This window comes from Felis catus, chromosome B1 (genome assembly GCF_018350175.1).
Source record: "Felis catus isolate Fca126 chromosome B1, F.catus_Fca126_mat1.0, whole genome shotgun sequence".
Taxonomy (NCBI): domain Eukaryota; kingdom Metazoa; phylum Chordata; class Mammalia; order Carnivora; family Felidae; genus Felis; species Felis catus.
The window spans coordinates 41,073,785-41,087,819 of record NC_058371.1 but is presented as its reverse complement, the minus strand read 5'-3'; the positions used below and the strand labels follow the sequence as shown (position 1 = coordinate 41,087,819).

At 38.4% G+C, this 14,035-nt stretch overlaps 1 protein-coding gene across 20 annotated transcripts in view; it reads right to left on the bottom strand.

Moving 5' to 3' along the window:
• ANK1 (ankyrin 1) overlaps positions 1-14,035 on the bottom strand; it is a 219,115-nt gene that overhangs the window by 20,553 nt on the left and 184,527 nt on the right. For 7 of the 20 annotated variants that reach the window (XM_045055491.1, XM_045055497.1, XM_045055489.1 and 4 more), the window contains exon 39: positions 13,550-13,630. The exons of the other annotated variants lie outside the window; for them this stretch is intronic. In XM_045055491.1, the coding sequence (XP_044911426.1) occupies positions 13,550-13,630 (81 nt within the window). The remainder of the gene's footprint in view (positions 1-13,549; positions 13,631-14,035) is intronic. 20 annotated transcript variants of the gene reach the window in all.

The window sequence follows — 14,035 nt, the reverse complement described above, 5'->3', positions numbered from 1 at the left end:
ATAGTTGACATACAGTAAGAGCACATATTTAAAGCAGATAATTTGATGAGTTTCATGAAACCATCACCACAATGAAAAGAGGGATATTCATCACCCTTGAAAGGTGTCTTCATGCTTTATAATCCTTCCTTCTGTGTCCGTGTTCCCAGGTAACCACTGATCTGCTTTCTGACACTATACGTTAGTTTGCATTTCCCAGAACTTTACATAAATGGAATTAGACAGTATGTACTTTTTTTTTTAATCTGGCTTCTTTCACTTGGCCTATTTGGGTATCATCCTTGCTGTTGGATGTATTGATGATTTATCCATTGTTACTGCTGAGCTGTATTCCATTAGATGCACCACAGTTTATCCATTTACCTATTAATCGACATTTGAGTTGCTTCCAGTCCGGGGCTGTTACAAATAAAGCTGCTTGTCTATGTGAACATATGCTTTGTTTCTTTAGGATACACACCTAGGAGTAGCGTGGCTGGATCATATGATAGGTGTACTTTAACGTCTTAAGAAACAAAAGTGCTTTCCAAATTGGCTGTTTCATTTTACATTCCCACCAGCAATGTTATGAGAGTGCCAGTTCCTCCCTATCCTCAGTGACACCTGGTATGATCAACCTTTTTCATTTTAGCCATTCTGACAGGGGTGTAGTGGTATCTCCTTGTATTTCCCTAATGGGTATTAGTGTTGAACACCTTTTTATGTGTTTCTTTGCCATCTTTGTATCTTCGGGGTTAACTGTTCAAATCTGCTCTGCTAAAAACTGGGTTGTTTGTTTTCTTATTATTGAGTTTTGAGAGTTCTTTACATATTCTGGATACAAGTCTTATATCAGATGATTATTTCCAGTATTTTTTCCCAAACCGTAGCTTATCTTTTCACTTTCACAATAGTGTATTTTGAAAAGCAGGTTTTTGTTTCTGATGAAGCCCAATTTACCAATTTGTTCTTTTACAGATTGTACTTATGGAGTTGGGGCTAAGAAATCTTTGCCTTACCCGAGATTTCTAAGGTTTTCTTTCATGTTTTCTTCTAGAAGTTTTATAGTTCTATGTTTATTTCTAGAAGTTTTTATGTTCAGTTGTACATTTAGTCTACCATCCCTTTTGAGTTAAATTTTGTATATGCTGATGCAAGGTAGGAACCCAAGTTCATTTTTGCTTATGAATATCCAATTGTTCCAGCCCCACTTGTAAAAATTATCCTTTATCCACCAAACTGCCTTTGTACTTTTGTTGAAAATCAGTTGTTCATATACATATATATATGGATCTGTTTCTGGACTCCATTCTGTTCCACTAATTCATTCATCTTTATGACAGTACCACAACTGTAATAATTACTGTAGCTTTGTAATGAGTCTTGAAGTCAGGTAGTGTGAGTCCTCCAATTTTGTTCATTTTCAAAGTTGTCTTGGATATTCTAGGTCCTTTACATACGAATTTTAGAACGACTTTGTTTACAAAAAAAGCCTACAGGGGTTTTGATCGGGATTGCATCAAACATACAGATCCGTTAAAGGAGAACTGACAATATCAAGTCTTCTGACCCATTAACAAGGTGCACCTCTACATGTATTTAGGTCTTCTTCAACTGCTTTCAGCAATGTTTTGTAGTTTCCAATGCATAAGTCTTTCATTTTATCAGATTTTTCTCCAAGTATTTCAATGTTTTCAATGTTATTGTAAATGATATTCTTTTCAAAATTTCAATTTAAAATTGTTCACTGCTAGGATAAAGAATATAGAAATTCAATTGATTTTAGATACTGAACTTGTATCCTGCAACCTTACTAAACACACTTATTAATCACTTTGTAGATTCCATTAGATTTTTTATATTGGTGATCTTATTGTCTGTGAATAGAGACAGTTTACTTCTATCTTTCCAATCTGGTTGCTTTATATTTCTCTTGCTTATTGTACTGGCTAGCATCTGTATTTTTTTTTTAATTTTACTTAAATCCAAGTTAGTTAACATATAGTGCAATAATGGTTTCAGGAGTAGAATTTAGTGATTCATTGCTTGCATATAATACCTAGTGCTCATCTCAACAAATGCCCTCCTTAATGTCCATCACCCATTTATCTCATCCCCCCACCCAACACCCCTCAAGCAACCCTCAGTTTGTTCTTTGTATTTTAAGAGTCTCCTATGGTTTGCCTCCTTGTTTTTATATTATTTTTCCTTTCCTTCCCCTATGTTCATCTATTTTGTTTCTTAAATTCCACATATATTTATTTTTGTCTGAAAAATACAATTTCTCTGAATCATATATTTATCTTTCTCTGACTTGTTTTGTTTAACATAATACATTCTAGCTCTATCCACATTGTTGCAAATGGCAAGATTTCATTTTTTTCATCACCGAATAATATTCGTGTGTGTGTGTGTGTGTGTACCACATCTTCTTTATCCATTCATCAGTCGATGGAAATTTGGGCTTTTTCCATAATTTGGCTATTGTTGATGGTACTGCTATAAACATTGGGATGCATATGACCCTTCAATTCAGCATTTTTGTATCTTTTGGATAAAAACCCGGTAGTGCAATTTCTGAGTCATAGGGAAGCTCTATTTTTAATTTTTTGAGAAACCTCCATACCGTTTTCCAGAGTGGCTGCACCAGATTGCATTCCCACCAGCAGTGCAAAAGTGTTCCTCTTTCTCTGCATCCTTGCCAACATCTGTTGTTTCCTGAGTTGTTAATTTTAGCCATTCTGACAGGTGTGAGGTGGTATCTCATTGTGGTTTTGATTTGTATTTTCCTGATGATGAGTGATGTTGAGCATCTTTTCATGTGTCTGTGAGCCATCTGGATGTCTTCTTTGGAAAAGTGTCTGTTCCCGTCTTTTGCTCATTTCTTCACTGGATTATTTGTTTTTTCAGGTGTGAGTTTGATAAGTTCTATATAGATTTTGGATACTAACCCTTTATCTGATATGTCATTTGCAAATATCATCTCCCATTTCCATTTGGTTGCCTTTTAGCTCTGTTGGTTATTTCCTTTGCTATGCAGAAGTTTTTATCTTGAGGAGGTCCCAATAGTTCATGTTTGCTTTTATTTCCCTTGCCTCTGGAGACATATCTAGTAAGAAGTTGCTGTGGCTGAGGCCAAAGAGGTTAGCATCCCTAATGTTGAACAAAAGCAGTGAGAGTAGGCATCATTGTCTTGTTACTACTTAACATTCAGTTCATCAATTCATAATCATTGAGTCTCTTACCATTAATGTAATGTTAGCTTTAGGTTTTTTTATAGATATGATTTATCAGGTTGAATGAATTCCTTTCTATTCCTACTTTGCTAGGAGCTTTTTGTTTTCTAACAAGGAATGGATGTTGGAATTGTTAAATACTTTTTCTGCATCTATTGTGGTAATCATACGCTTTTTCTTTTTTAGTTTATTAATCTGATGAATTACATTGATTTGTCATTTATATTCTTTTAAATTTGTTAAGGTGTGTTTTATGGCCCAGATTATGGCCTACTTTGGTGAATGTACCATGTGAGCTTGAGGAGAATGTGTATTCTGCTGTTGTTGGATGAAGTAGTCTACAGATGCCAGTTACATCCAGCTGATGATGGTGGTGTTGACCAATTTTCTGCCTACTGGGTCTGTCCATTTCTGATACAGGGTTGTTGAAGTTTCCAACTCTGATAGTGGATTCATCTATTTCTCCTTCTTGGTCTCTCAGTTTTTGCCTCTCATAGTTTGATGCTCTGTTGTTAGGCACATACATGTTAAGGATTATTAGGTCTTCTTGGAGAATTGATCCCTTTATCATTATGTAATGCTCCTCATTATCTCTGATAATTTTCTTTGCTTTGAAGTCTGCTCTGTATGAAATTAATCTAGCTTCTCCTACACTCTTTTGATTGGTGTTAACATGATGTATTTTTGTCCATGTATTTACTTTTAATCTACATGTGTCTTTATATTTAAAGTGGGTTTCATGTAGACAAGATGTATTTTTTGATCCATTCTCACAGTCTTTTAATTGGTACACTTAGACCACTGACTCTCAAAGTGTTTACTGATAGTTGGATTAATATCTATCATATTACTGTTTTCTATTTGTTGCCCTTGTTCTTTGTTCCTATTTTTGTCTTCTACTCTTTTTCTGCCTTTTGTGGTTTTAATTGAGCATTTTATATTATTCTATCTTTTCTCCTTTCTTAGCATATTATTTATGCTTCTTTAAAAAATTTTTTAGTGGTTGTCCTAGAATTTGCAATATACACTTCTATAGTCCACTTTCAAATAGCAGTATAGCACAGGTAGTGTGAGTTCCTTACAACAAAATGATCTTAATTCCTCCCTCTCATCCCTTCTACCATTGCTGTGCTATCACTTGTTCATTTCACTTATGTATAAGCACATATATATGTGCGTGTGTGTATGTGTACATGCATAAGATACGTACAGAAGCATACATAATTGAATACATTATTGCTATTAAACAAACTGTAGATCAACTAAGAGCAAGAAAACTTAAATTTTTATTTAATTTTCACTTAATCTTTCTTTGATGCTCTTCCTAACTTTATGTACGTTCAGGTTTCTCACCTATATTGTTTTCCTTCTCTCTAAAGAACTTCTTTTAATACTTTTTGCAAGGCAGGTCTGCTGGCAACAAATTCCCTCAATTTTTGGTTGTCTGGGAAGTCTATTTCTCTTTCACTTTTGAAGTATAATTTTATAGGATACAGAATTCTATGTTGGTGTTTTTTCCTCTCAACACTAAATATTTCACTCCACTGTCTTCTTGTCCGCATGGCTTCTAGGAGAAGTCAGATGTAATATTATCTTTGTTCCTTTATAGGTAAGGTGGTTTTTTTCACTATCCTCCCCTCCCCCCCCCCTCAGAATTTTTTTCCTTTCTCTTTGACTTTGTGTGATTTGAAAATGAGGTTGAAAAGTATAGTTTTGGGCATTTATCCTACTGTATTCTCTGAGCTTTCTGGATCTGTGGGTTGGTGTCTGATACTAATTTGGGGTAAATTCTCAGTCATTATTATTTTTTCAAATATTTATTCATTCCTTTCTTTCTTCCCCATCTGGTATTGCCATTATACATATGTTATACCTTCTGTAGTTGCCCCAAACTCCTTGTATATTCTATTCTTTTTTTTTTTTTGTCTTTGTTCTCTTTACTTTTTGGTTTTGGAGGTTCCTGTTGACAGAGCCTCAAGCTCGGAGATCCTTTCCTCAGCTGTGTCCAGTGCACTAGTAAGCCCATCAAAGGCATTCTTCATTTCTGTTACAGTGCTATCTCTAGTATTTCTTGCTGGTTCTTTTTTAGGATTTCCATCATTCAGCCCATCTGTTCCTACATGCTCTCTACTTTACCCATTAGAGCTCTAGCATATTCATCACAGGGGTTTTTCCTATTTTTTAAAATGTTTATTTATTTTTTTTGAGAGAGAGATAGAGCATGAGCAGGGAGGGCAGAGAGAAAGGGAGACACAGAATGTGAAGCAGGTTCCTAGCTCTGAGCTGTCTGCCCAGAGCCTGACACAGGGTTTGAACTCACGTACCATAAGATCATGACCTGAGCCAAAGTCAGACACTTAATCGACTGAGCCACCCAGGCACCCCAATCATAGTTGTTTTAAATTCCCAGTCTGGTAATTCCAACACCCCTTGCCATGTCTGGTTCTAACGCTTGCTCTGTCTCTTCAAACTGTGGTTTTTTTTTGCCTTTTAGTACATCTTATACCTTTTCCTTGAAATCCAGATATGATATCCTGGATAAAGGAACTGCTGTAAATAGGCCTTTAGTGATGCAGTGGTGAAGTGTGGGGGAAGGGGAAGCATTCTATAGTCCTATGATTAAGTCTCAGACCTTTAGTAAGCCTATGCCTCTGGACTGTGAACTTGACAAGTATTACAAAAATTTCCCTTTACTTTAGATGGGAAAAGATGGCTAGCATGGGCTGGAGTTAGGTATTTTATTTTCTTTCTCCCAAGAGGAAGGCTAGCTGACTGGAGTTGGGTAGTTCCCTCCCCCCAGATCAGTTAGGCTCTGAGAGTAACCCCAGGGTGTTAAGCTCTCCTTAAGTAGTTTCCCCTGAAGGCAGGCCTTGTTAAGAACAACAGTGCTCTGGCATAATTAAAAATAGTTCCTTTTCTCCTCCCCCTGCTGGAAGAACAAGGGGATTTTCCTGATAATTTATTGTGGGAAACTGGTTGAACCTCCTGGAGGTAAATCTCACAAAATTATGCACCGCCCCCCTCCCCAGACCAAGTCCCCCTGAAGTTTTTAAACTCTCAGAGTTGTCTACACTGAGCCTCCAGCAATTTGTCAGTTATAGTTCTGGTTTTCCTACCCCAGCATGGGCTCCTGAGGTGGTTTCCACTCATGAGTCCCTGCTCTGGTAAATTCATATTCTCCATATCCCCCCGTCAGACTCTCCAGTTTTGGGGGCAGCAAATTTGCCTTGTGCCCTTACCTCTCTTACAGATCCTAGAATTGATGTTTCAGTCTATTCAGCTTCTTACTTGTTAGTACATAGAGTGGCAGCTTCCAAGCTCATTACATGGAGAAGCAGATATTGATATATCTTAGAATGTTAAACCACCCTTGCATTCCTTGGATAAACCCCACTCGGTCATAATGTATTATCCTTTTACATATCCCGTTGGATTTGACTTGATAAAATTTAAATTTTTTGCATAAATGTTCATGAAGGATATTGGTCTATAGCTTTCTAATAATATTTCCCCCCCCCCTAATATTACGGTAATGCTGGCCTCATAGAATGAGTGGGCAAGTATTATATTCTTTTACATTTTCTACATGAATTATTTCTTCCTTAGATATTTGGTGGATTTTACCAGTGATGCCATCTAGGCTTGCTGTTTTCTTTGTAGAAATTTTAAGCATTAATTTAGTTTATAGGGCTATTAGGGTCACCTATTTCTTTCTATGAGCTTTGATAACATATCTTTCAAAGATTTGTCAATTTCATCTATGCTTTCAGTTATTGGCATAAAACTGTCATAACCATCCCTTATCATCTTTTTACTATCTATAGAATTTGTAGTGACATGACCTCTCTTATTCCTGATATTGGTAATTTTTGTCTTCTCTTTTTCTTAACCAGTTTGGCTAAAGGTCTGTCAATTTTATCAATCTTTTCAAAGAACCAACGTTTGATTTTATTGATTTTCCCCAGTTTTTTGTTTGTTTTCTGTTTTCAGTTTCAGAGATATCTACTCTGACCTTTATTATTTCCTTTCTTCTGGTCATTTTGGGTTTAATTTGTTCTCTTTCTAATATCTTAAGGTAGAAGCTGAGGTCATTGATTTGAGAATGTTTCTCCTTTCTTTTGTGGACAGTTAGTGACATAAATTCCCCCCTAAGTACTGCCTTACTGGTGTAGGATAAGCCCTGACTGGTGGGTTTTGTTTCCTTTTTTTTTTTTTTCCTTTTTATAATGCAAGTGTCTGACCTAAGCTTTGATTGCCTATATTTCCCCTTCAAAGATGGCTACCTCAAATAAACACATTGCCAACCACATGACTAGATAAAGGGCCAGGCCACCCTTCCCCACTGAATCTCCCTTGTTATGGAGACCTCAGTTGATTTCAATGACTGACCATTTGGGCCACTTGATTTTTCTTTTCTCATGCTTTAAATTCCCACTCTTATGTTTTGAATTTACCAATAAAGAGTGAGCCCATGAAACCCTAGGCCTCCACTTTCAACCCCCTAAATAGAGAACCCTAGCCCTGAGCTTGTTCTCTTCTCTCTTTTTTTCCCCTGACAATTGTGCTGTGTGGCCCTAAGTATGCTGTGTAATTTTCAGGTTCTGTAACTAATAAATTTTTTCCCCCTGAAGTTTCCTGGTGGTTATTGCTAACGGGCATCTTGCAGTCATAACAAGAACCACATGGGCCGGTCCAGCCACAATATTAGCTATTGATAGGCTGAGTCCAACACACAAGAACTGGAATCCTATAAATTTTGATATCTTGTGTTTTTCTTTACATTCATTTCAGAATATGTGCTAATTTCTCTTTTACTCTCTTGTTTGACCCATGAGTTATTTAGAAGTGTATTATTTGGTTTCCAAATATTTAAGATTTTCCAGATTTTTTGTTATTGTTTTTTAATTTAATTTCACTGTGGTCAGAGAACATGCTTTGTATACCTCAAATGCTTTTAAATCTAAGACTTACTTTATGGTCTATAATATGGTCCATGTTAGTGTAAGTTCCAGATGCAACTGAAAAGAATATGCATGCTACTGTTATGGAGTGGAATATTTATAACTGTCAACAATAAAGGTCATGCTGGATGGTAGTGTTTTTCAAATCTTCTATATGTTTACTGATTTTTCTACTTGTTCTATCAATTATTAAGACAGAGGTACTAAAGTCTCCATTATAACTGTGGTTTTGTCTACTTGTCATTGCAGTTTTCCTAGGTTTTGCTTCATGTATTTGAAAGCTATCTTACTAGGTACATAAGTATTTAGGATTGTTATGTGCTTGAACTACTTATGAAATTATTTTCTTCATCTCTGGTAATACTCTTTGTTCTAAAACCCACTTGTTTGATATTAATACAGCCATTCCAGTTGTCTTTTGATTAGTGTAAGCACAATTTATCTTTTCTCATCCTTTTAAGGACTTTGTGTTTGAAGAGGATAGTTGAGATTTACCTATATATTCATAATGACGATCTCTGCCTTTTCATTGGGGTACTCAGACCATTTACATTTAATGAGATTGTTAGTATGGTTAGGTTTAGGGGTGCCTGGGTGACTCAGTTGGTTATGCATCCAACTCTTGATTGTGGCTCAGGTTGTAATCTTGCGGTTCATGAGATCAAGCCCCATGTCGGGCTTTACACTGACAGTGTGAAGCCTGCTTGGGATTCTCTTTCTCCCCCTCTCTCTGCCCCTCCCTCACCTGTGTGCACATGTTCTCTCTCTCAAAATAAACTTTATTTAAAAATGTGTTTAGGTTTAAATCTATTACTTGCTAATTTCTACTTTCTTTGTCCCATCTGTTCTTCTCTTTTTTCTTCCTTTATGTCTTTTGAATTAATTGAAATTTATTATGACTCCATCTGATCTACTTGGATGAATTATTAGGTACAATTCTTTGTTTTATTATTTCAATAGCTGCTTTAAGGCTTATAATATACATCCTTGACCTATCATAGTCTATTTTGAAGTGAAATTATACCACTTGGTATATAGTATTAGCACGTTACAATAGTACACTTCTATTTTTCCCCTCTTGACTTTTTGACTTTTGTACTATTGTTGTCATACATTTCACTTTCACATGTGTTATGAACCCAACATTATATCATTGTTATTTTTGTTTACATAGTTATCTTTTAAAGAGATTTCAATAATGAGGAAATAATGTAACTAATTAGAAAATTATGTATTTATCCTTGCAGTTAATGTTTTTGGCATTGTTAATTCTTTCTTGTAGATCCATGTTTCTGTCTGATATCATTTTCCTTTGGCCTGAAAGACTTTTATTATTTTATTTATTTATTTGTTTGTTTATTTATTTTTAAAGTAGTCTTCATGTCCAGGGTGGAGCCCAATGTGGGGCTCAAACTCACGACCCTGAGCTCAAGACCTGAGTTAAGATCAAGAGCTGGATGGATGCTTAACTGACTGAGCCACCCACATGCCCCTATTGTTTCTTTTTTTTTTTAATTTTTTTTTAAATTTTTTTATTTATTTTTGAGACAGAGAGAGACAGAGCATGAACGGGGCAGGGGAAGAGAGAGAGGGAGACACAGAATCGGAAGCAGGCTCCAGGCTCCGAGCCATCAGCCCAGAGCCCGACACGGGGCTCGAACTCATGGACCACGAGATCGTGACCTGGCTGAAGTCGGACGCTTAACCGACTGAGCCACCCAGGCGCCCCTATTGTTTCTTTTTTAATATTGCTTGAAGCATGGGTCTCCTGGGGATGAATTTGCTTTCATTTTTGAAAGCTACTTTTGCTAGGCATAGAGTTATAGGTCAGAGATGCTCTTTAAAGATTTAGTCTACTTTAAAGATGTTGCTCCACTGTCTTTGCACTTGCATTGTTTCCAACAAGAAGTTTGATGTCATTCTTATCTTTTAAAAAAGTCTTTTTTACGTTTATTTATTGAGAGACAGAGTGCGAGCAGTGAAAGGGCAGAGAGAGAGGGAGGGAGAGAATCCCAAGCAGGCTCTAAGCCATCAGCATGAAGTCCAACACAGGTCTCAATCCCACAAACATGAGATCATGACCTGGGTCAAAATCAAGAGTCAGATGCTCAACTGACTGAGCCACCCAGGCACCACTGATGTCATCCTTATCTTTTGTTCTTTCATACATAATATGTCCCTTTTTCTTTGGCTGCTTTCAAGACTTTATCACTAGTTTGACCAATTTGCTTAAAATATGCCTTGGCATCATTGTGTCCATTTTTCTTGTACATGTGGTTCACTGAACTTCTTGGATTTGTGTAATCTTCTTGGATTAGTTAGTTTTTGACAAATTTGGACATTTTTCAACCCTTATTTATTCAAATGTTTTTTCACCCATTCTCTGTTGGAAACTATTTCCACATATATAAGGCCACTTGAAAGTGTCCCATAGCTCACTGATGCTTTAAAATTTTTTTTCTTGGGGCACTTGGGTGGCTCAGTTGGTTGAGCATCCAGCTTCGGCTCGGGTCATGATCTCATGGTTCGTAGGTTTGAGGTCCACATTGGGCTCTGTGCTGAAAGCTCAGAGCCTGGAGCTGCTTTGGATTCTGTGTCTCCCTCTCTGTCCGCCCCTCCCCTGCTCATGCTCTGTCTCTTTCTCTCAAAAATAAAGATTAAAAATTCTTTTCTTTCTGTGTTTCATTTTGAAGAGTTTTTATTGCTATGTTGTCAGATTCCTTAATCTTTTCTTCTGTAATGTCAAATCTCATTCAGTGTATTTTTCATCCTACACATTATAGTTTCATCTCTAGAAGACTGGTTTGAATCTTTTAAAAATATTTTCTGTCTCTCCTTAACTTTTTGGACACCTTAAATACAGTTATAATAACTGTTTTAACATTCTTGTATGCTAATTCTAACATCTGTTTCAGTTTAGAGTTAGTGTCGATTGATTTTCTCTTTATTATGGGTCACACTTTCCTGTCTCTCTGTATGTCTGGTAATCTTTAACTGGATGTCAGACATTGTAAATTTTACCTTGGTGGGTGTTGGATATTTCTGTATTCCTATAAACATTCTTGAGCTTTGTTCTGTTATGCAGTTAAGTAACTTGGAAACAGTCTGATCCTTTTGAGGTTTGCTTTCAAGGTTGATTAGATAGGGCTGGAGCATTGATCAATGTAGGACTAGTTACTCTCCATTTCCAGGTAAGGCCCTTTTTTGTTTCCTATGCAATGTTTCTGAATGATCCATCTGACTGTCAGGAATAGCTGATTAATACTCAACCAAAACTTGCAGGGGACCCTCTGAAGAGCTCCAGGATTCTTCAAGCAGCTATGTTTTCTCTGGCACTGTATATATATCTTGGCAACTCTAGCTGCTCCTTTCTCTCTGGATTCTCAACGTCTCCTCAACCCAGGGAAACTTCTTGGATTTCTCTGCCCTATGTCATGACCTAGAAACTAGCAATTACAGAGTTTCCCTCAATTATTTCCTAGGTCCCATAGATCACTGCCTTTTGTTTACTGTGTCTAAAGTCTTGAAAACCATTAGTTCCTATATTTGGCCCCCCTTTTTTTTTTTGGCTGTTTTAAGCAGGAGGGTATATTCAGTCCTTAATACCTCATTTTGGCCAGCAGTGGAATGCATCCTCTTTTTTAAAAATTCATTTAAGTAACCTCAGCACCCTCGGTGGGGCTTGAAATCATGACCCCGAGATCAAGAGTCACACACTCCACTGATTGAGCCAGCCAGGTACCCCAGAAGTGGAATGCATCTTAAATAGCCCCTCAAATAATAGCCAAGTGAGTATTCTGTAACTTTTGGGAATCTCAGTAAGACCTGATAAGGACCAGGAGAGGGTAGCTCTACTGGCCACAGAATACTGGAGGCTCATTCTTGGGTATCCTTTGGGACTTATCCTCCTTAAAACTTCCATGGTGGTCACTTCATGGAATGTCACACAAATGAAATGTGTCCACGAAGAAAATGCATGCACATCCGCTCCCAGGACTTCCTGACTTTTCTTTATTCTGGGGCCTCTCCTCTAGTAATAATGTTTAGGGTGTATGCCTTGCTTCTCCCTCTCAGTCTCCAGAGGACACCCACTGATCTATCCACATCCTCACAAGCTTGGATCTGAGACCATAGATGGTCATACTCAGTGCCAGTGGTGATTACTATTAAGTCAGAACAATGTTCATAAGGCCTGAGCACATCGTCATGAGGATTATCTCACAAGATCTGGGATGGATCAGACTATAATAAGGTCTGCTGTGTCCCCTGTTGAATTTTAGAAGTGCCTGTCTTTCTCACAGTCACACGTGGCTCTGCCACATGGGAGCCACCAGCCCACCCTTCAGTCTAGAGCTCTCCTCTCCAGAGTTGCATTTTGGGGAAATCAGGTAAGAGGCAACTATACATACTGCTTTGGGGCAGAGCACAGGCCAGCAGTTCCTCCCTAAGTCTCCATCTCAGGTTATCCTGCTGGGTCTCTGCTAACCAAGACATAATGATCACCCTCATAGTTTAATGTTAGTAGCCAGCTAGACAAGGAGGGGCAGCCAACCTGGCCTCAGACAAAAGCCATACTCACTAGTTGTGATCAGGAGCTGACAGAAGTAAAACACATTTTCTTTCTAAGAAGACATTATTATGTGTCCAATTTATCAAACCAATGGACCTGACAAGTGTGGATGTGAGATGTCCATTTTTTTCCTTTTATATGAGAAATCTGATTTCTCTTTTAGAAACATCTTTTTCATTCATTCTTTCTTTTCTTTTTTTTTTTTCTTTATAGGCAATTGTTTTCTTTATGTATATTACCCAAGGGCCCAGGGCAGTTCCCTCTTGTGTAGGGGAAGAAAACTGGCCTTTGAACTTAAGCCCCCTTATGCTCTGACCAGGCCAGCCAGGTGTATATGGCAGGAAGAGTCAAGAAGGAAGGAAAACAGACCTCAAGTTTCTGTTTCCCTGACAGCACAGAGCACTCAAGCACTGTCCTTCATCCCCATGGCTTCATCAGGAGGCTCAGAGAAGCAGAGAAGCGAGGTCAGGTGCAGAGAAGGCCAGGTACAGCTGTGACGTCAGTGCAGAGGGCCGGGCAGGCACCCAGACAAGCCAGCATGGGCCCCTGCCCAGGAGAACACTGGAGGAACCATGGAAGGCTATTGCCTCCCTACCCTTCTACCTTTCGTCACTCCTGCTCCTTCTTTCCAGGCCAGAACCATCTTCCCAGGACAGAGAAGAGGGCAGGATAAACACATAGAAGCCAATTCTAGTGCCAGAAAAGGAAGAGTAGACCGAGCTAGGCATCTGCTAATGAGTGTCTGCTTGGGCCATGGTGGGGAGCATGCACGCAGGGCACACAGCCTGTGTTCATCAGCAGACCTGTTGGAGGGGGGTCTCTGAAGGGGTGACAGGGCCACACAGAGAAGCCAGGAAGCACAGAAGCATTCAGTTTGTGACGGTCTAAAAATCAACAAAGCAGGGAGAGGAATCCTTTGAAAACTTAAGTTACATTATGTTACTCTTTCCCTCCAGAGCCTCCAGTGGCTCTCCGGCTTGCTACCAGTAAACCCAATGTCCTTAGGGTAGCCTGTAAGAACTGGCCTCCTGTTGCCCTCTGACCTCTGGTCCTGCTCCCTCCCCCTGCTAGCACTTTAGATGCTTCCCTCACAAGTTATGCAGTTGCTTGACTCTCCAAACAGAAGGTAAGTTCCACGAGGGCAGGGCGTTAAGGGAGATTTGTGTGTGTGTGCTTGAGAACTGATTTATCTCCCCTGCCTAGACCAGCGCCTGGCCTGTGGTAGGTGCTCAAAAAGTACTTGCTAAATGAGCAGACCAACTAAAACAGAGCCCCTTTCACCTGTCACA